The sequence below is a fragment of the Diprion similis genome, chromosome 2 (assembly GCF_021155765.1).
Source record: "Diprion similis isolate iyDipSimi1 chromosome 2, iyDipSimi1.1, whole genome shotgun sequence".
Taxonomy (NCBI): domain Eukaryota; kingdom Metazoa; phylum Arthropoda; class Insecta; order Hymenoptera; family Diprionidae; genus Diprion; species Diprion similis.
The window spans coordinates 21,857,991-21,879,755 of record NC_060106.1 but is presented as its reverse complement, the minus strand read 5'-3'; the positions used below and the strand labels follow the sequence as shown (position 1 = coordinate 21,879,755).

The following is a 21,765-nucleotide window of genomic DNA, read 5'->3' as shown; positions in this document are numbered from 1 at the left end:
AGCGGATACGGTTATTACGGGCCTTGTTTAGTTTCGTATATCGGGAAGCTTCGTCGCCCACGGAGTTGAGGAGATAAGCGATTGTGGAAGAGATACATTCTTGGCGTAAAATGTACTCATTACGAAATCTCTCTCGTAATGTAAAATCTGTTGATGGTTCCTCTGGTTTTGAAGAAGAGTATTTATAATATCAGCAACTTTTAAACAATCAAACCTGTATTATAATTACCGATGCGATCGTCTCGATGTAATTCTGAGGCTATTTCTGTTCTTATCGCATATCAGAGTCTCGGTAGGTAGTAATTAACGTCTGCAGAACCCTGTTGCAGGTCACTCCACACAATCGGCTTCACAGCGTATGCAATCAGATGCAAATGCACGAATGCATACGCAGACTGCACACCTGTATGTGCACCGTTGGTGGAGCTGCGCCCGATGTGTAGACGACGTGAATCCAGCCCCTTATCTAACATCTTCGTTATTATATTGCGCTCGTTTCGTCCGAACGAACGGATGTTATAGAGCTCTGATGCTTCGATCGTGCAACAGGTTTAAGAGAGCACTCGATGAATAGCTTTTATTCGGATAATGGGGCCCATTGTGAAGGCCTTCGGGCGGTGACCCAACAAATGGCCCATTGTTCCCTCTCTACCCCCGCCCTTGCTGTCTCACACTTTTTCTCACTCGGCTTGGCTCGTCCTGTCTCTTTCCCTGCCCCGTTGCCTGGCCCGCGCGCACCCCGACACACAACAAATAATAATTTATACTGTCTGTCGGCTACGATGGTATACCCCGGTACGAAAATTTGCTAATATATTATTATCATCATCATTATTATTATTATTGAACAGGATTTTACATCCGGAGACCGTACGTGTGAGCTGCCGTACAACAGACATTATAGTCGTGACCGAAGTTAACGTTTAGGCAACTGCAATTACACATCGCAATTGTTCATCAAAATACTTTGTAGTAGCTATGTATGTACATATATGTATAATACGATTCCTTGTAGAGGAGCGGTTTAAGCTCTGCCATGTCAAAAATCAAGGCCGAAGAACCACACGGCGATGCAGTGATCGAGGATATATAATGTAATGCGACGCACGTAAAGCCTGGCTCGTTCGTATGCGAATTGCGTAGAGACCTGCAGGTATGCGGTCTGTACACAATCGAGTCATACTGCAACTGCAACAAGCAGGCTCATCTCCGAGCGTCGTTTACTGCGCGAATAGGGGAGTTTTTCTCTTCCCCTCTCGTAGGTATGTATGTGTGTACGTATGCGACTCTTCGATTTTCGACATCGAAGAGCTGCGGAACGGGTTCGCGAGACGATCGGAGATGCCGTAAGAAAAACCCGTTCGCGTTATAATTATACATCATTGAGTCGACTGTGTACGTGTATATTTTTCTCATCGCTCCGCATCCATCAGTCACCCCGGAGCCGATCCTCAGCAGCCGCTCTGATTCGGCATGAATGCATAATGTAGAACACGTGAGTCTACATCGCTTATCTCGGCACTCTAGCTGGAGTGCAGAGATTGCCGACAGACAGCGTGGGACTTGCCTCGTTGCCTGGCCTGTAGGGTAGAGCTAGGTATACAGATATAGTATATACACATGTCCATACCGGACATGCATCGATACCGATTGTTCGAGCGGTGCAACAGGTTACTGACACTTGAAATCGGCATTACGTATAGAATACTTATTCAGATGGGCGCTGCATGAATAGTGTTTGTGTTTTCTGGATGTTGAATGTTTGTGAATATCTGTAAAATGACTTCGTGTATTTTTTGTAATACAATAACATGAACAGATTATTATTGACTCTTAATATTCTCGAATTTCCACACTGTTTTAAGTTTTGAATAAAATCACTAAACGAGGCATGTTCATATTGTACGTGTAGTACATACATATATGTAAAATGTAATTTGTTGAATTTCTTTTTTATTGGAATCGTATTCACACGGGGATGTTACATTATTGGCGTATGCTGGAATGCACATTGTAAATGAATTGAAACTAAAAGAATGACATAACTTGTCGTGACTATCAGAATATTTAGTTATATCCGTGTAACTAATGTATCAATAAGATTTTACAGCTATGCGTACATTTGAACAAAGTAATTACATTTCGATATGGAAAAGCAAAACGGATATACCTATATAGGATGAAAGTTATTAATTCGTCGGCAAGACTTCGTTGATGTCACTTTGTATAATAACAGCTTATATTTTAAGTGCAAATCATTTTCAAATCAATTAGTTATGTACCTAATAATTACAATAGTACAACTTATAAATTAACGAAAAAATGTATTCGCGTACGTTAAATTGAAATAAAGTTGGAAACAAAAGAAAAAAAAAAGAGGAAAAATTAAAGCAGTATATACTTATATACTTTATTCTCTTGATTCAAAAAATAATATAAAATAAACAGAATTCATCGCGGCGGGCAGGTCTAAGTGTTGCTCCTTTATTAAATTGATTTTTCAAACTTTTTACGCTCAGTTTGCAATGCTGAGATTTTTCAAGTTTTTACGTATGCGCTTCATTTTTTTAGTATAGTCCTACGAGAATCAATTCACTTTATTGCGAAATTCCCGTCGTATAAAATACATACAAAGAACTCTGCCAAATTTTAACTAGTTATAAATTTATTATTGCTGCCACAATCATTTCCGCACAAGGAAATAATTTTTCATTAGAATATGAATCTTATTAGCTCGCAGCTCTGCAACGTTCGCATGATAATAGGGAATTGTAATTTTTAAACAATCTCATAAATAGCCCGAACGAATGTTAATATAACTAAAGTATGTACAGAGTCATTCACCTGTTATTGAACATATCTCACCCATGAGCGAGAAAGAGCGGCGTATGCGAGCTTAAGGTAAAAAAAATCTGCTGCGGTTATAGTCACACACCCGTTCAGCATCTGATGAATGACCATGTAAATAAAATAAACCGTATCAGAAAAAAAAAAAAAAAAATTCCAAAGTAAAATAAAATCGTTATCAAAATCCTGCAAGTTTACTGTAAAGATTACATGATGGGTAAGCTTTTTATAATACAAACTTCACTTTACAGACAATCAGATCATGTTGGTAATTAATTATTATCGACAAGAAAAAAAAAAAAAAAAAAAAATTGATGCGATGAAGAAAAGGGACTGACGAAAAAACACACGTTTGGCAAATGGTATGATAACAAAATATACTAACCACGTAATGCTGTGTAGTGGAAATTCAATTTAAGACTGCTGTGTCGCTTCTACTCGCTATGCTTTAATACAAAACGAAAGACACTCATTGCGGCCTACAATCGCACTTTTCCTGTACATTTATGGACAAAAAATGACAATCACCTCAAATTTTGGAGATACTTGACAAAAACTCAAGTAACACTTGAGTACTATGCGTACCACATAGAAAGGTTTGAAAGTAGATTTCACACAATTGAAATATGTTTTTTCGAGTATTTAATTTCTGATATTTTCAACTGAAAAATTTTTCAGATGCTGATATTAATCCATTCGTAGTAATTGTAAGTACCCAAAAACTGCATGAAACTGTCTTTAATCAATGTTTACGTAATCAAAAATTAAAAATATTAACATTTGAGTTTCCAAAGTTGTCCGGAACTTTGCCGGACGTATCACTTATTTGAATAAAAATTCTTCGAATTATACAACTTTAAATATGTGAATGCTACTTTCAAATCATCCTTTACGTTATTAACATACATTGCTAAATTTTCAATTTCGAACTCCCTATTCCGTGTACACCAAATAATAAAAAGAAAAAATAATAATAATAGTAATAATAAAATCTATGGGCTTCCGACTTCTACGGACGAGCCTATTGGTATAAAAATGTGATACATATATATATAATTATATGTAATATGATAATATACTATCTGATAATAGCTCCTCTTGATTGACCGCTTCCTGTATTTTAACGTCCTAACGTTATTCTTTCATTTTTTTTTTAGTAATAATTAATATATAATGTCTCTATATACTTTTTTCATTTCAATATATATTAAATAATAACATATAATCATAATCGTCGTCATTCTAAAGCCATTATACTATAATATCATAGAGCTAAGTGTACAGAACATGAATGAAAAATATTCGTTTGAAAAACGTGAATTTCTCTTGTCGTTCGTTTCAGCGAAAGCGTGCTTTACATAGAAAAAGCAATTATTATAGTAGAGGCCATTTGTTCTTATTCAACTATCGTATAGGTTATTTATTACAATTATATAATATATATTAATATCATGTCCATAATTAATATCTTTTGAGAATATTAATAATTGTTTTCATTCAAATTCACCTGTTTTCTCATGTCACTTTTTATCGCGTGGCATTACGACATTTATAATAAGTAATATATAGTTAGAAAAGTTTGACCAACGGTCATCAGATATAAAAAATTAAATAAAGCGTCTTGCAGAACTAATTATCATTATAGTTGTAATAATTATCATTCCTATTAATAGAGAACATCGTCGGATGACGGATACCCTATACATTTTTTTACTTGTGCCGGACATGAAAGCAAGGGCACAAAGTCCCGGAAGAAGTACTATGAGATTTGGGTACGTGAGATTCAAAATTAAAATTAGATTCAGTCGAGGCCAGATTGTAACACTTCTTTTTCAGATCTCACTGCCCAACCCAACATATGATATTACATCTATGATTTGCTCGAGATAACGTTTAACACGGCTGACTTTATTATTTGTGTTAGCGGGTGATTGTTTTTTCATCATCTTGCATAAAACCATTTGATGTTAGATTGTTGGTTATAAAATTGTGTGAATCTTGAATCTTTTCAGAAGGTTTGTAATTACCAGTGAAATGTAATTGTAATGTGAAATAACAACTGGAATAGAGGAAGAACCCTTGATGGATTGGATGCAGTCTCGGTAAAATCATCTTGACAAATAACAGTAATAAAAGACAAGTAACTTTGTTACTTTTCAGTGTCCAATCTGACCCTGTCAAATATTGGTGTCAATGCTAAAATAGTATCTAGAACTATTTCCATCAATAACTTGCTCGCTATTCAACATCTGAATATCTTTGGGTTTCATATTCGATCAGAGATATTGACCCTTTTGATTTTTTTGTTCGTTTGAATAATGGGGGTAAGAGGAATGGGTGACATTCTCTTGGTTGAAAGAAACAGGAGAATGAAAAAATTCAACGAATGAAATAAACGTATGGAATGCTCAAAGCAAAGCATTTTTCTTGTTTGTTTTCTGGACAGGTCATTTCGGCTGGATGAATAATGAAACCCAAAGATGACAAAGTAACTAACTGGCAGTATAGTGTGGACATTGCGCCCAGCGCAAGGTGCATAGCTGCTGCTGAAGAGGCAAAAACATAGGGTGTATTCCGTAATTAGCTACCAGTGCTGAGAATCCCCTGAGAGTAAGACAGAGCTGACCAACAATTAAGTATATCAAGAGAAGTACAAAACTTCTGTCAATGCTGCCAGCTAAGAACGAAACGTAACCCGTAGTTCCTCAGCCTTTGTTGGGATGAAGTTTAAATATTACATGGAATAGATAGCTGCAAAAGGTTAGACATACGTGGCCATGGTGCCTGTTGGGATGGGGGGTGTTTCTTCAGGCCTACCCTTTGGTCCATATTGACCAATGAATGATCCATCTTCGGTGAAACGCCCTAAAATGACAAGGAACAATAACGTTTCACTTTTTATATATGCATCCTTCTCTCTGCTAATTTTCATCTTAAATTACCTTCTCGCCCTATGTAAGGTACCAAGTGTTGTGACTTTGTACAATGGCGAGAATTAAGTCTCTCAATCGTAAAATCGGAATCCAATAAATAAATTTCTTGTTGTTTCTACTAATTCTAAATACTTCCAATCTAGCGTATTGATTCCAATAAACAAAAACATGTACTAGTATTGACGCCCGAAGAAAATAAAAATATTATCATGCTGCAAACCAGCAGTACTATTCTCAGGACTGAAGTAATAGATGAATACGCGTGCATGAAAACTGGAATGAGAATGGGGAGGAAGGGGTGGCAAAGGAAAATTAGTATCATTGATGGTGTAAAATAAATCAATGAAAACAAGCATCCCACCTCAAACTAGCGTAGCAAACGCTTGTGCATTAGGTTCCTGCTTCTTTTGGCGGCCATATTGACCTATGAAAGACCCATCCTCGTTCATACCCTCTGTTGTATCGAACCAGACACGCACAATCAAAACAGGTGGAAAGGGTGACATCAAAAAACCATAAAAATCAGAAAAATAACACAATGATTATGGTTCAAAAATCATAAAGCAACAAAAATCTGCAATCTTACAATAAATGAAACTAATGATTTCATACATTTATTATCATTCACTATGATGATAATATGATTTACCAAAACCTTACATGGTCAATAAAGTAAATAAAAATAAATATGAATGTACGAAATGTTTTCAAAGCTACACGGTTGTCAAGCATAAAAATGTGTTACGAAAATTCACAGCACTCATATTATCCAGTCGCCGTTCATTATAGTTACTGAAAGGCGCTAAGCATTCTGTAAACAGTGATGAAATTATATGTAAAAGTGTCAACTGACCCGTATCTCCTTCTCCGTATTCGGCCATCGAGTCGGTGTCAGACTCCGGATGTTTTCCGTCCTGGTGCGAGGAAGAAGCGAGCGAGGCACGACCTCCTGCAGACTTAGTATCTAGGGGCTGTGAATATTCATGAAAACCGCCACCCTCTTCGGGATAATCGCCACGACCTGCCGCCAGTTCTCTCTCGTGTACGGCATATTTTCCACCTCGATTACGTTTTATTACACACACGATTATCAGCAGTAGCAATAGGAATGCAATAGCCAGCATCATTCCTAAGGGGCGGAATACAAAAGGTTGAATCGAAAGCAATAAGTATACCATCTTTGATATGTTCAAGTCCACGCACTTTCTCGGTATTTTGTTGCATTTCTTAGATCTCAGATGAGACGTAATTGTGACAAAATTTATTTCCATTCGTCATTCTATTGTATTACTGGAATGTCCCTCTCACCTATGAACCATCCGGCAGTGGCAACGGTTTCGTTGGGTTGAATATACGGACCTTCTCCGCTGGTATCAACTTCCTGTGGCAAACTTTCTGCCCAGAAATCTCCATCCATGGCGACAACAGACATAACATAAACTTTTTCTCTCAAAAGGCCTCGTATCTGCATCACAATAAGCAAACAATGATTAAAATCAAATCGCTGAAAATTTATAGGTAAAAGGCGAAAGAAGGTAATAGGTATTATCAATTAGCTGGAGCATAATTGGAATATGTGCATGCATTCAATTTTAAATTTTTGGCACCTCTGTGCTGTCGCTGTTGATTTCGTCCAGCGTTCTGGCATCAATAGTCTCTCCCTTGAGCTTGTATTTAACATAGAAGTGACTGCCTGGATTTCCTTCTCGACTTGGAAGCCAAGTAACTCTAATGGTTGCAAGCCCGTTGTCTGTGGGTATACGGTCCCATGTGAAGTGTGGCACCTCTGGAGCAGATCGCAGTGCACTACCCGTCGTACGCTCTATGTAATAGCTGCAAGATGATTTTAAGATTGAATTTATTAAATCTATTGAAACAGAGATAAACAGAGAATTTATTCATTTTACTCACTCTTCACCCTCCCCAGCCTTGGTAATGGCCCGAATGTGAATCCTGTACTTAGTATTTGGTTCTAATCCAGCCAGTTTGACTCTGGTCACTTCTGGGTTTGTAACGTGTGGTTTTCTCTCTAACAAAGGCCCAACGCTTGTACCGTCAACAACATGATAGTAAATTTTATATCCAATGAGAATGCCGTTAGGTCTTTCTGGTTTTTTCCAGACCAAATATAATGCACTAGATCCCAAAGGAAAGCCATCCAAAGCCTGAACCGTGCCTGGAAGTCCTTCAGGTGTGTCAAAGTTCAGTATCTCTGAAGACGGACCATTGTATCTGTTGAGAAAAATTTGACGAAATCAAAGTTTCCGTTATTAATATTATTATTATTTCTTCACTTTTCTGTACCAGTTAATAAACTTAATAATCTTGCTAATTCGCACCTGCCATTATACGCAAGAATCCTAACGTAGTTTTTGCTGTATGGAACAAATTTGGAAACGAGAGTCTTGGTTGTATCATTCTTTACATGAATTTCGCGCATCCCTTCTTCGCCATCTCTGTCGGTCCATGTTTGAATTTTATATCCTTTGAACTCTCCCCTAATGGACTCGTCAGAAACAGCGTTCCAGGAAAGAATAGCACTCGTACTTCCCTTTATTTTAACCAAGGTAAAGTTCCCAGGTGCTTGCTGTGGTACTGTGTAAGTAAAAAAAGACAAGTAATGGTCAAACTGTACACAAAAAGTATAATGATGCAGGTTTTTACATGATTCATTAGTTTCAATTTTGTTACACTGAGTATCAATAATTACCGTCTTCGCCTGAGTAGCCTATGACCTCAGTTGGCTGTTGTCTACACTCTCCTTCCTCATTAATAGCCACGACTTTGATCTTATATCGCTGATAGGTTGGCTGATTATCGATCTGAAGCCGGTGTACTTTCCAGTCTAATACATCTTCAGTTGTCCATTCTTCACCCGTTATATCGCGCTTATAGAACACTCGGTACATGAACTTTGGCGCATTGTGCTCTATCTGAGGCATCACGGTCCACGTAATGACAATGTTCTGCGGGTCCGTTCCCTTGCCTTCAACATTGTCTGGATTCTTATAAGGTACATCTGGCTGAGTGGTGCAAACCTCGCTTCGTGATGATGGTAACGACACCCCTGTGGTGTGGTAAAGCTCGATTAAGATTCAGCTCATCCAATACTTCACAACAATGGTAAAATTATTCAAATACCTACCTATTTTATTCCATGCTAAAACACGGAATGTGTAATTCGCCCACGGCGTCATTGGGACGACGTGGGTTTGCTCTGTGGCCGGAACATCGTCCTTAGCAACCTCCCATGTATCAGGTGTAAAACTGGTGTTGGATTGGATGGTGTATCGCAGGATGGGAGTTCTGTTGTCACCCATAGGGACCCAATGGACATTGGCTTCGTCTTTTCTGCACTGTACTCCCTCTAAACGAGGTGCGTTTGGCACATCTTGAACTGTCAATGTTGCTTGAGCTTTTGTTTCATCTAGCTCTGTGCGAGCAACACACGTGTATATTGCAGAATCTAATTCTGTCGTCTTTGTAATAGTCAATGAATAATCGGTGCTCCTAATAAACCTTTGCTCCTTGTCGAAATCTAGCTCCTCTCCATTTCTCAGCCAGTCAATGGTCAGTGTCAAACTTGAATCTGTCACAGCGTTACATCTGGAACACGGATTAGATTAGTTTAAACTAAAAACTGCAATAAAGTTGAATTCAAATATTTAACCCAAACACTGTAATACTGGAATATAATAAAATAACAGAAACTTCTAGACTAGTTGAGAAGAAATGTGGACCATTTGTTTTTTTAATATGAAAATAACGCACCTGAATGTTGCTGTAGATCCGGCAGCGACTTCGTAATCTTCAGGTTCATCAGTGATGGTCGTGTGTTCTTTCACAACAAGATTACCAGAGGCTTTGTCATGGCCAAATTTGTTGGATGCGTAACATGTATAAGTCCCAGCATCAAGGAAGTTAACATTATCTATTTCGAGGTCTCCAGATTCCAGTGTTATGTATCTACCTCCAGTGAGTTCTATGCCGTTTCTGATCCATTTAACTTCAGGCTTAGGAGCACCAAAAACACGGCACGTAATTCGAATAGTTTTCCCATCGACGGTCGCCTCATTAAACGGTGGCTGGGTAATTTGTGGTGCTATAGCAAGGACATTGACATAAACGTCTTTGTAAACGTAACCCAGTGAGTTTGTCGCGTTGCACCCATAGTTTCCAGTGTCCTTCTTGACCAATTTCTCAATGATGATCATATTGTCAGTTACTTTTCTCCTTGGATTAGGCGGTGCCTCCTCAATAGGCTTTCCGTTGTGGATCCACTTGATCTGAGGCTTGGGAACACCACTAGCTTCGCACCTGAAGATTGCTGTCTCACCTTCCGCCTTATTTTCAATCTCTGGCTCATGAGTGAAATAGGGGATAGCTTCGACTTTGAGATTTATTGAATATGATTTCGCGTCGCCTACTCCGTTGGATACGTCGCAAGTATATGTTCCCGCGTCCGCAAAGCTCACATGTTTTATGATTAATGACTTTCCATAATTCCCTTGCGTTATTCGGCCGTTTGCTTGCAGTACTTGACCGTCTTTATTCCACACTGTTTGTGGTAGAGGTGTACCACCATATATGCAGTACATTACAATTTTTTTGCCTAGCAAAGCGACTTCGTTCTTCCTCGAAACATATTGCTTTACAGGTTCGTGTTTATTGTTGTTTGATGATGCCCCGCTTGACAAAACATTGAGCAAAATACGATCACCCAGTTTGTATTCGTTCTTAAAGACAGAGGTAGCTGCACAAGTGTAATAAAAGTCATCCGAAGCATCATTTCTAGTCACATTACTGAACCACAGATTTCCCTCAGGGTCCAGAGTCATTCTGGAGTTGTTGATAGACTTTATTCCACTGCTCGTATACTGTATAAGCCAATCGACTTTTGGTTTTGGCCACCCATCTGGAGGTTGGCAAGTCAATTTAATGGGATCTCCTTCGTTTGCACTTTGTGTCCTTGGCGGTCCGTCCTTGAATGAGTTTAGCTCTGCTTTCCGCACAAATACCGAATTAGAGATCGCAGTTCCCCACTCGTTCTCTGCCATACATTGGTACTGGCCCAAGTCCTCATCTCGTGGAGACGATATTACCAAAGTTCCTCTACCATTCTGCTGTGAAATTCGATTGTCGTACGCTTGCCACTCAAAACGTTTACCGTTTTTCTCCCAACGATATCTGGTTCAAATCATGTGTTACATTTAGTCACTATCTTCTAATTATAAGCATTGACACTCGTCAACTTTTAGTGTAAAGACAAGTGATTGATAAAAAATATAGATATGATAAATAAATTTCACCCCCAATATACTGGATGAAAAGAAGGACAGCCATTTAGCATTCTGTGAAAGTATAAACTGACCAGTGGAAATGAAACTTACACAAAAAGACACATACTGGTAAAATCTAAATGACTAGCAAAGTACTTTCAGCTGTTGTAGTAGTGGTAATGCATAGACCCTCAGACTTGAAGACCATCTCATTAATTAAGACTGGTTGAGTGATTACTACTACCAAGTTGCTTCAGTACACAACACAGGAAAGCAACAGAGGCCCCACTGATGAATGCTTTCACGTGTTTAACCCAAAATATTATACATTGAAGTTTCAAAGGTATCTTCATATGAATGGAAAACGGTCCATAAATAAACAGCATGATTTGGAAAAGTAACGTAACAATTAAAACTATAGTAATAGTTTGAACGGCAAAATTTTCAATGCTGTGTTGAAAACCTAAGAACTCAATTTCCAAGCCCTTGTTTTTTTTTGTCTGTAACATACCAATAGTTTTCGACTCACCTGGGCTCGGGTTCTCCTGTAGCTTCACATTCTATAATAAACGGTCTGTCGTTTTCATTGAACTTTGCGACTGCGACTTGAAAGAGCAGCTCATCTGTTGGTGGCTGTTTGACCATTCTTGGCGGTGATTGTACTGTAATAATAATGCTAATAAGTATTTGTCATAAATAAAGCAGACAATCAACATGACTGTTTTCTTTATCAGAATTTATTTATGGAGTTGACTACACTTCCTGCAGTTTGACAGTAATCAGAAAAAAAAGTTTGCAGCTATATTCAACATAAATTAATTGACTGATAGCATTCACAAGCATAAATACGCAGTACTTAAGTTAAATATTGCACATTTGAATAATTCAATGAGCTTTTCTATTCTCTGTTCAAGTAATGCAAACAAATTACATAATTATGTATCTATACAGATATTCACAAGACATATTTCCGGATATATATCACCTGTTTACGGGATAAAATCGATCAATAGATCAAGGGATCCCGTACTCTGACAGTATGTGCAGTTTTCATTAAATGCTTGCCAAATGTAGGATGGCAAAAGCACAAATGGCAAATAAACAAATGCGTACAAGACATGCATACGGGTATATCGATACCAGCATTCAGTTGGAAGGTGGCAAAACTTATTTTTTGACTCGCTTTTTGAATATGGTTCATATCCGACAAGTTTGATAATTATATACTTATTAAACGAGTAAAATGATCAAGTTTAGAAAGAATAATCATATCACACAAGACATTGATTTAAGTAATGCTAGCTCTTTCACCTGTTGTACCATCCGGTATTGTGACTATAACATAAAATAATAATAATAATGTATTAATAGATTAAATTCTCATGGTCAGTTTTGTCATACATCGGTAATTATACATTGTAATTTCGCCAACCATCCACATCGTCAAATGCTTGAAAATTAAAAATACACTCACTCAGCGCAGACACCTGTAGAATAGTCAGTGCCAGGGGTGCAATTGAGCACAGTATAAGACGCCCCATTTTGGTTTATCCTCAGTGTCTGAAAATAGAAAAAAACGAATTAAAGAATTGTTCATTTTTTCATCAAGTGAATGAATATATCGTTTATCAACAAGTATAACCAAATTCTAAAATTTATGTTATACTATCCTATCTCGCAAAAATGTCCGACGGTATTTTCACCACATACAAATAGGAAGAAAAGACGAATAGAGAGACACATATAATATTTGCAAAGTAATCGATATTATATCTCCTGCACAACGTACTGCAGCGGAAAAAGAAGTTGGCGCGGCTTGACTAGCCCCTGACCCTTTAATAAAATTCGAAGCGGTGGGGGGGGGGGGGGGGGGGGGGGGGGGATAACACGAGATTAAGGATCAAATTGCAGCTGGGAGAAACTGAAAGGTGGTTCAATTACCTAGGCAAGAATGAGTCGTCGAGAGGGTTTCAACGATCGGAAACTCTACCTTGAATGTCGCAGCGAATTAACCGTTGACTCATGCATTATTTTTTTCCTAGTTATAATATCAATTACTAGTTACTCACAAACTTCGGGGTAATTAGCATCTGATACAGTCGTAGGGCGTGTGCCAGATTTATTTGTTTTTGGGCTGAGGTAAGGGTTGTTTTGGTACGGATATGGACGGTTGCCACAGGAGACGCGGCGTAAAAATGGGCGTGCTCGGTTAGCACTCCACTCCGTGTCAGAGTCGCGTCGTCGTCGTCGTCGAACTCGGACGTAATATGCACGGTGTACGGGGAAGAGAAGGTCCGCGGGAATTAGAAGGAGGCGCACGAATGCAGGTGTGCTTTGGTCGGCATGAGCCGACGCTTATTCCGTTATAGGATTGCAATTTACGGTAAGTAGGTAAGTACGAGGCCGTGTTTGTTTGGACAGGTTCGCGTCTAAGGAGAGAATAGAGAAACAGCGGGTTTGGAACGGCGCGATCATCGAATCACCAGCTAGGTACCACCCGAAGGTGAGGCTGAGCAAGTGGTTTGATGATCTCAACAATCTCGGTGACTGTCCCTTACGGGAGTGACAACATCGAACGAAAATAGCTTCGCGGCAGGGAACAGTGCAACGACATTCCCGAAACGTAACCGCGCCTAATTGCTATCCTTTGGCATGAGCTTGAATGCGAGAGCTGCCGTAACGATTTAAGCCGCGCCAAGTAGCTGGCTGAAATTGAATCAATTAAGGAGAGTACACTAATCCGGTGGTGGGCCGAACGGGAGGAAGGAATCGGTCACACCCGCCTCGGAGTTGTACCGAAAGAATCAAGAGAGTATAGCAGAGACGATTGGCAGGCACTAACAGCATTGATCGCTTACTATACACCACTTGCCTTGTATTCTACCTGGATACCACTCGCGCGCACCATATAAATTCAATTAAGACACACGGTTATTGTATATGCCACTTATTTCAAATTCGTCACCTCCAATTTCACACTCGATAACAAGGGGGGTCCAACTTACCTGTGCCAATACTGTTCAACTGATATACTATATACTTTGTCGCGAACTGAACCGTGCGTTCATCACCAAGCCATCCTCGGAAACCACTGACTGACTGCCACTGCCGTGAATGCCAACCAACCCAACTCGGAACGGCGACTGTATACCGTCTGGTACACACGGGCCAATAGTCAAGTTACGCTGCTACGTTAGTATTTTTCTCTCGCACACTACGCGTTGTGTAAAATAGCGAACCGTAGTAGTCCAGTCGGAATAGATACGAGACTAGTATTCGAAGACACCACCACTGCGCTATTTTTTTTTCATAGATTTTTTGAACCTACAGGAACATATGCCCTCGAGTTATCGACGACGTGCGAGTTGCATTTTAGCAATGGAAAATCATTAAAAATTAAAAATTCTATTTTTTTTAGTTAAAAATTTCGAGTAATAATTACTTTTTTGGATTTTTTTTTACTCTGGCTCATACTCAGTATAGCTTTTGACAGTAACGCTCCTTGAACTTTCGGTTATCAGAAAGGTTATCACTGATTCTGAAAATTTTAAAAATTCCTCGTCCATTTCATCGTCACTTAAAATTATGTCGCGGCGCGTTCGACAACATTTGCACAATTTGCGCAGGGTTTCTAAAATTTTTTTGGGGAACTCCGCTTTGAAACTACGAAGAAACAGAATTGTTTAAATGAAGTATTGTAACATGCAACTCGCATGTGGTCGAAAACTTAAGGGAATGTTCCTGCAGGTCCAAAAAACCTGTAAAAAAATTGCCGCAGCGGTGGTGTCTTTGAATAGAAGTCACTTAATTATTTCGGCTATTCCGACTGGACTATAGGTATAGCCAATGCAGCACAAACACAACGCAATTCTTGCAAATGCGAACATTGTTTTTCGTATCTGCGAAGCGACAATAATTCCTTGTAAATAAGCTGCTAATTTGATGAGGATAACGAAAAAACGGTTGTTTTTAGTATTTATGGGTCACAGAGTCCTATAAAATATCAACAAAAATAATGTCGAAATAGTTTGTCGTCATCTCAACTTTGGCACGAGCCTACATACTAAGATTTCAGCTTATGAAATTTATTCTTGCTAGTTTCTACGTATGATGAAAATGTTTCTGCGTGCCGTTATATCACGACAAAAAATTGACTTCAATTTACAATTGTGTCAATCAGTGACTATAAATTAAAAAATTATACACATCTAAAATTCAGGATTTTAATGGAAATTTCCCAAACTTTTTCCCAGTTTTCAGCTTGGGGACAATCCGTGAATGCAAGAAGCAGATATTTCATCCTCAGTCCTGCACCAATGCAATGGTCCACCCTAACCCGCTACAATGAGGGAGGGAGGGTTTAGCCAGGTGACGGGATTCGGAGGGTCGGGGCCGTTTTTCTGGGGATGAACAAATGAATATGCTGGGCCTTTGGTATGGCCACCAAAATGTTCTATCCGAAATTCAAACGACGCACACTTTTTCCCTGTTAGGGGGGATGCCCTAGACAATTTCGACGTTGTCGTTTACCTATATCTCCGATTATCGAAATCTACGTATCTCAAATGCAAATATGGGTACCCATTCTATACGCAATTCTCAACAAAAATATTCCAATACATCTTCATTTGACGCAGAAATAAAGAGCTTTGTTCAAATTCCGTTCAACTCATCTATGGATGGCAAGAGATGGAATTATGCATACCCGCCAGATTCACTATCCTTTGTCCTCATGCATGTGGAATAAATCTTGTCCTTGGTAATTAGCCGAATAAAAATAATGATAGAGTAAAATATTACTACCGGCACATCGTATCTACAGTTGATTTATGTATCGTAGTAAAACAGAATAAGCGTAGGGCTTGGGAATGTGTAACATACTGTAATTTGGGTCAACACCAGCATACTTGGCGCCAACCCCGTGGAACCGTTATTCGTCAAAAACAGAGGAAATGAACTAGCTTTAATGGCTTTGTAGTCGTTACAGGTAAATTCAATGTACATAATATATATATATATATATATATCATATAGGTATATATATATATCATATATATATATATATATATATATATATATATATATATATATATATCATATATATATATATATATATATATATCATATATATATATATATATCATATAGGTATATATATATATATATATATATATATACCTATATGATATAAATAGAATTATATCCAGAATTGATGAATTTCTGTCAACAAAAAATTATCTTAGATGATTGATAACAATATGGATGTTAATTTTAAGTAGGGAAATTTGTTCTAACTGGACGAATCACTGTATAGAAATTTAGTCTTCCGATAGAGAACCGATGGAGAAATGATTTGAATAAATTGATGTCTATTACATCGAAATTTTTAAATTTTTTCAGTACCGAAAAATTCCAAAAATAGATGGTAATGTTGACCTGAATACCTACATGATTTCTGGAAAAGGGATTCGCGATAACAAGCCAAGTATTCACAAGGAACGAATTAGCAGTTTTAAGAACATTGAGAGATTTGGTATTTAAAATTATCTGCTTGATCTATCCGCGGTATTTACCATTCGTGGAAAAATAGTTTAATAAATATTGTTTATTAATCGCAAAACTTCAACAATTGCATTGTAAACATGTCATACTAATTCTACAAGTTCCTTACCAAATTACCGCGACAATTATTCGTTACTTTTGGATACAGCCGATCAGCTTTTTCTTTTATAAACTAAACTGACGTTTTATGATACACGGTCATTTTATATTTCACAAAATATCAATTTACGATAAATTAATTATTATCGGAAGTCGTACTTACTTATTTCAAAGATCAAACTGGTCGATTTTTCTTCGTGAAGATGCAGTTTGTCTGAATTGTCAACACTAATACCGTCTAGAATTATTTTATACAATTGATCTTGTCACGTACTAACTACCACAGTTTATCAATTATCAACTACAATATACGATATTGCTCGGGCTCCACTTCGTTTATGTGGCGCAGAAAGAAAGTCACTTTAACTTGCTCAACATGCCGGCAAAGTTTCATTGCCGAACTCATCCGCAATTTCATATGCTGAGTTAGTGACGGCAGATTCAACAGTAAGAACGCCAAACCATCTATTTCCTGTAACCGATGAGAAGGGTGATTAAATGAGAAACGCGCATCCTCCAAGGAAAGATATCCGGTGATTTTTATCATCTTACCTCTTGTCTCACTCGGTGAGCAATACCCTTACAATCGTTTGTTTTTCTGAGGTAACGAAAGACGTCATCAACGCTCCAAAATAACGGATTTGAATCCAGTTTTCTAGTTTTCGGCCTTCGCTGTTTCTTCTGTAGTCTAAGATACTCAGCCTCTGTATCCGAATACTCGGATTCAACGCTGGTGTCCCAATCTCGATCTCTTTTACCATTCCTCACATTATCACTGGCATTGCCAGTTTTGGAACGTACTTTGCTGCTTTCGCTACTTGGGCTCCTTACATTGCTGTCCTTACTTTTCCTATCATTGAACGAGCTTCTCGAATCATCAGAGGCATTACTAGACAGTGGTTCATTTTTGAAATCATCAGACTTGACTGATTTTTCAATTCCCTTTTGTATCATAATGTCTATTTCAGAAAGTGGGGGTTTGTCATCAAAGTTTTCAACGCTTTCCTCTGCTTTGTTTAGTTTTATTGAATCTAATAAAGGAAATGGAATTCCATCTTCAGGAACTTCAACGCCTGCTTCTTTCTCCTTTTCCTTGTCTTTATCTTTATTTCCCCAGCGCCCTCTCTTTTTCCTGCGTCCTCCTTTCCATGGCTTGGGTTTCTGTACCAAAATACTTGTGTAGCCTTTTGGTTTACCACGTCGTCCATTTGCTACAGGGGCAGCTGAAATAATAATTATTGAGAGTAATCAGAGCGTGCTAAAAGAAGTGATAAGTGATTAGACTAAAAATTTATTACAAGTGTTTGATTGCACAGCACTTTTCAATGAACCAAGTAGTTATTACAATCTATTTGTTTTACTGTATCATATATTACTCCGAAGCACTCGTCTTAATCTAATGTAAATTCTGCGGTAGGTATTTAAAAAAAACTTACTGAATTTATTTTTCGAAACTTTATGACATCTGTCTGGGCACTCATCCTCAGGTATAAAGGAAGGTCCGAATAAGTTTGGGCAAACCATTAACTTCTTGCAGATATCTCTACAGAATTTTGGGACCATGTCTCCTGAAGTAATAACAGCAACGCTAGCTCTGTACGTGTTATTCTTGTGTTTTGCTTTCAGAACTTCCAAATGATATCCTGGGTCAGGCTTGGAATCGCATTGAAGAACTTTCAATATCCTGGCACTCCTGTACCCGACAGAAACTATCATAGATAGAACCTCTCTCATGACTAATGTGACCGGCCCAGGGCCGACTGCTTTTGGCAGTGTCGCTAGCTTTCCTTTAGATATCATAGGGCCGGTAAAGCAACGATAATTGAAGTATATTTTAGGGCACCAAAGCGAAGATCTCGGCTCTGATATTGGTATGTCGAGAATATTATTTTTTTTGGTTTCTTTTGGTGGTGTTCTTAATTTTCTGCATACTTCGACAAAGTCTTTGGGTGGCTTCAAAGTGTAAGAATTGGACTCGCACCAGCCAACAGGAAATATCTGCAGTGAATGCATAGAGACTATGTGCTCAGGTCGGAAATCTTCGTAGTTATCCAATTTTATCCACAATAGATTATCGACGACCTTTGTTATGTGTGCAGCGCAAAGTGTGTTTTCATTCTCCGGGTCTACTGCTTCCAGATACATGCCAACCTCAAATCCAGCATCTAAAGCACTTTCTCGCTCTGAAAATGACGACTCTGGTGCTGCTTCAGACTTTGTTGCTTCTAAATATGCTTCCCAGTCAAATTCTTCCGATTTTGAGATCCATCCGATTGGATGAGTAAGTCTAAGGATTCAAAATAATGATAACGATACAAATTCGAAACAAAACAAATATTTATACAAATATTGAACTTTGCATCCAACTTCTGACATTCACCTTATATTTTTTTTCTTTGTCCACTCAATAGGAAATATGTATGGATGATCCGCTGTGCAAAGCCATGTGTCGCCATTCGTATCACTGCAGTCTTCTGTTCTCGCACTATCCTCGTAGATATCAACTTGAACGAGGAAGTATTTTTCATCAAATACCTTAACGACTGTTGCTGGGCATATCTCGACTCTATTCGTTGGTGATATCGCTTCTAGTTTCATACCAACTTCAAAATCATGCCGAGGATGTTCACGTATATTATTGAATAAATTATTTTGAATTTCTTGAATCGGCCGTACTGTTTCTGTCAAAGATTTCCATTCTTCATAACTATGCGATTCTAGTATTGAGCTTGGTGGTTCAAGAAACCATTTTAAGTCTGCATTTTTCACAAAACCGTTACAATGCAAACGTTCTGATGTGCAGAATACCCAAAAATCTTTAACGGGTGATCCAGGGGTATCATATCGCAGTAAAAGTCGACCACCGATGTTTTCTATAATCTGAAATTCATCAATGTCTTTAGCAGTTTTAACTGAATTGCATACTAGTTTTGTGATTTGAAAAAATTCAATGGCATCACAAGTCATGAAAAGGTTGTTATTATATTTATTGATCTTACCGTAGCTGGCCAAAGTTTGTAAGGATGCCGCACATCACTAGCTTCCACTTTAGTTCCTTGCTTAATTCTTTCAGTCATACTGAGGCCATCCTGTCAGACATGAACACCAATTGTATTAGAATTAAAATCTGAAGACAGTTAGGAGAACAAAAAATAATTAAACAAAATAGAAGTATAAATAAAATTCAGTGACTTTCGTATTAATGTAAGACAAAAATATTCGTAAAGAATTCTATTGGATTAATTGTAAAAGTATTTTAAAATCTGATAAGTAAACTGCTAGTAAAATGTGAAAAAATTGGATTATATTGGGTCGAAAACATATAATTACTTTGAAAGGATTCAAAATATTACTCTTCGGTTATTATTGATCCATATGCAGTAGATTTGGGGTAAACTTTAACTATAAGCTTCCAAATTTGCTACATGGAATCTCCATAATGAAACAAGTAAAAATATTTTTTTAAACTACTAACTCCAGTCAGCATTTCCATTGGAACAGATCTGGCATTGCTCATGAACTCAGGTAACTGTTCGACACAATTTGGTGAGTGTTTTAGGACGAATTCTGGAGGCTCGAGTCTCTTGTTGTTCTTTATACACCAGCCCAATTCGTGTGCAGCTTCTTTGGTCAGATTGCACCAAAACTCAAGAGATCTATCATCTCCGCCAAAGTAACGCAGCCTGAGAAGCGGACCGCATGTCATCACAACAGAGGCGACCCAGTATACAGGCTCATTATCAGGATCCAGAAAACGAGGCACTTCCAGAGACATTCCAATTTCAATTCCGCTCTGCAGACCGAGTTCCACATGGGGAAACATGATTTGTGGAACTTCCAAACTCTTGGTAGCATCCAAATAATCCTGCCAAGCGAATCCATCCTCTGTAAAATTAAAAAAAATAGTTTGAAAATAATAACAATAAAAACAATAGACCGTAATAATAACAAAAGAAAATGAGCATAAATACAAATAAATATAATGGTATAACAATCAACTATAGTGAATTGTAACGTAATTGAAACTGTGGTAAGAAACGGTAATATGCCTTAAAGTGCTATCAGAATTTTTTCCGTTAGTTTATCCTGCTTTTAGCCAACCTTTTTGTTCACACACAAGCTTCTGGATAATAATGTAATTGAAATAATTTTAATCACATTAGAACTTTTGCTTTTATACTTGTAGTGAAAAAAAAATCGTGAGTGATTCATACTTATGCGATAATTACCTTTGTCCGATGGTTTTTCTCGCATTTCCGACGTGTTTGCTTCCATCGTGAAATTACGGTTTTAATTATTACGCTAATGTGCGTACATACAAAGCTCGTGACTACATGAATTGTTTCCTATACTGTAATTGTCTTCCGAAATTTGCACGCATTGCTGATTGGTATAATTGTCTTGAAGGCTTCATGGATTTACAGACTATTAAGCCATTTATAGGCAAGATAAGAGAATGGGGGAGAAAAACAACCGAAAACTACTGATTTTAAGTTCTGGTGTACCTATATATACAGGTACATATCTAGTGTAGATTGTAGATAGAATCATAGAAAAGATTCCGAAATGTGTGTTTCGGAGTTTCCGCAACGGATAACGAACCTTTTCTACTTAAGATATCTGATTATATTACGTGATTACGAATTAAACTCTTTTTATTTCTCGCACGTTATAATGCGCCCGTTAAATCTATGTACGTATAAGATATATATTCTGTGTTGCCCTGCAGTCCTTTGCACCGCTTATAAAACCACTACAATCATGCAATTCTAATAATGAGTCTTTCGCACGAGTGATATCTCTGCTTTGAAAGTGGTTGTATACTTAGAGACTATCTTTGTCGAAGACTATTTAGCCGATCAAACACGATTTCGACTCTCGTTTTCAGTGACTGACTCACACCACACTGTTCAATTTTACTTCACGCACCTCGCGCAGCACACTAAACTGCTCCGACCGATCCGACGTACCGTACGCAATCTGGACTAGTTTTGCCGCCGTCAAGGGGCCGCCGCAATCACATGGCGACCCCTTACACTCGCTGT

The 21,765-nt window shown here is 38.0% G+C and overlaps 2 protein-coding genes across 5 annotated transcripts; both read right to left on the bottom strand.

Moving 5' to 3' along the window:
• Positions 1 to 3,945: 3,945 nt before the first annotated feature.
• On the bottom strand, positions 3,946 to 14,150 carry LOC124414273 (neuroglian). 4 transcript variants are annotated; one of them, XM_046895314.1, is made up of 14 exons: positions 14,065 to 14,150; positions 12,534 to 12,619; positions 12,371 to 12,394; positions 11,589 to 11,721; positions 9,552 to 10,967; positions 8,926 to 9,386; positions 8,491 to 8,847; positions 8,120 to 8,375; positions 7,692 to 8,012; positions 7,388 to 7,613; positions 7,089 to 7,245; positions 6,634 to 6,909; positions 6,142 to 6,234; positions 3,946 to 5,712 (listed from the first exon to the last, which is right to left on the bottom strand). In XM_046895314.1, exons 2-13 carry the CDS (start codon positions 12,598 to 12,600, stop codon positions 6,143 to 6,145), a joined length of 3,786 nt encoding a protein of 1,261 aa, XP_046751270.1. In that variant the 5' UTR covers positions 12,601 to 12,619; positions 14,065 to 14,150; the 3' UTR covers positions 3,946 to 5,712; position 6,142. The 4 variants fall into 4 exon arrangements, with proteins under 4 accessions (XP_046751270.1, XP_046751253.1, XP_046751260.1 ...); XM_046895297.1 differs by lacking the exon at positions 6,142 to 6,234; XM_046895304.1 differs by lacking the exons at positions 6,142 to 6,234; positions 14,065 to 14,150 and adding an exon at positions 13,129 to 13,325.
• A 2,499-nt stretch (positions 14,151 to 16,649) lies between these two features.
• LOC124414470 (scm-like with four MBT domains protein 1) lies at positions 16,650 to 21,707 on the bottom strand. Its single transcript, XM_046895421.1, has 7 exons — positions 20,950 to 21,707; positions 20,196 to 20,605; positions 19,720 to 19,809; positions 19,101 to 19,600; positions 18,157 to 19,007; positions 17,273 to 17,943; positions 16,650 to 17,192 (listed from the first exon to the last, which is right to left on the bottom strand). The coding sequence occupies exons 1-7, from the start codon at positions 20,993 to 20,995 to the stop codon at positions 17,022 to 17,024; spliced, it is 2,739 nt and encodes a 912-aa protein (XP_046751377.1). The 5' UTR covers positions 20,996 to 21,707; the 3' UTR covers positions 16,650 to 17,021.
• Between the last annotated feature and the right edge of the window lie 58 nt (positions 21,708 to 21,765).

Excerpts from the sequence above, each read along its gene's own strand:
- LOC124414273 (XM_046895297.1), bottom strand. The coding sequence starts at position 12,600 with ATGGGGCGTCTTATACTGTGCTCAATTGCACCCCTGGCACTGACTATT. Across the intron at positions 10,968-11,588 it reads ACAGGAGAACCCGAGCCCAG|ATATCGTTGGGAGAAAAACG; the intron begins GTGAGTCGAAAA and ends GATTTGAACCAG. Across the intron at positions 6,910-7,088 it reads CACTGCCGGATGGTTCATAG|GAATGATGCTGGCTATTGCA; the intron begins GTGAGAGGGACA and ends TCCGCCCCTTAG.
- LOC124414470 (XM_046895421.1), bottom strand. The coding sequence starts at position 20,995 with ATGGAAGCAAACACGTCGGAAATGCGAGAAAAACCATCGGACAAAG. Across the intron at positions 19,810-20,195 it reads CAATGGAAATGCTGACTGGA|GATGGCCTCAGTATGACTGA; the intron begins GTTAGTAGTTTA and ends CATGTCTGACAG. Across the intron at positions 19,008-19,100 it reads ACAAAGAAAAAAAATATAAG|ACTTACTCATCCAATCGGAT; the intron begins GTGAATGTCAGA and ends TTGAATCCTTAG.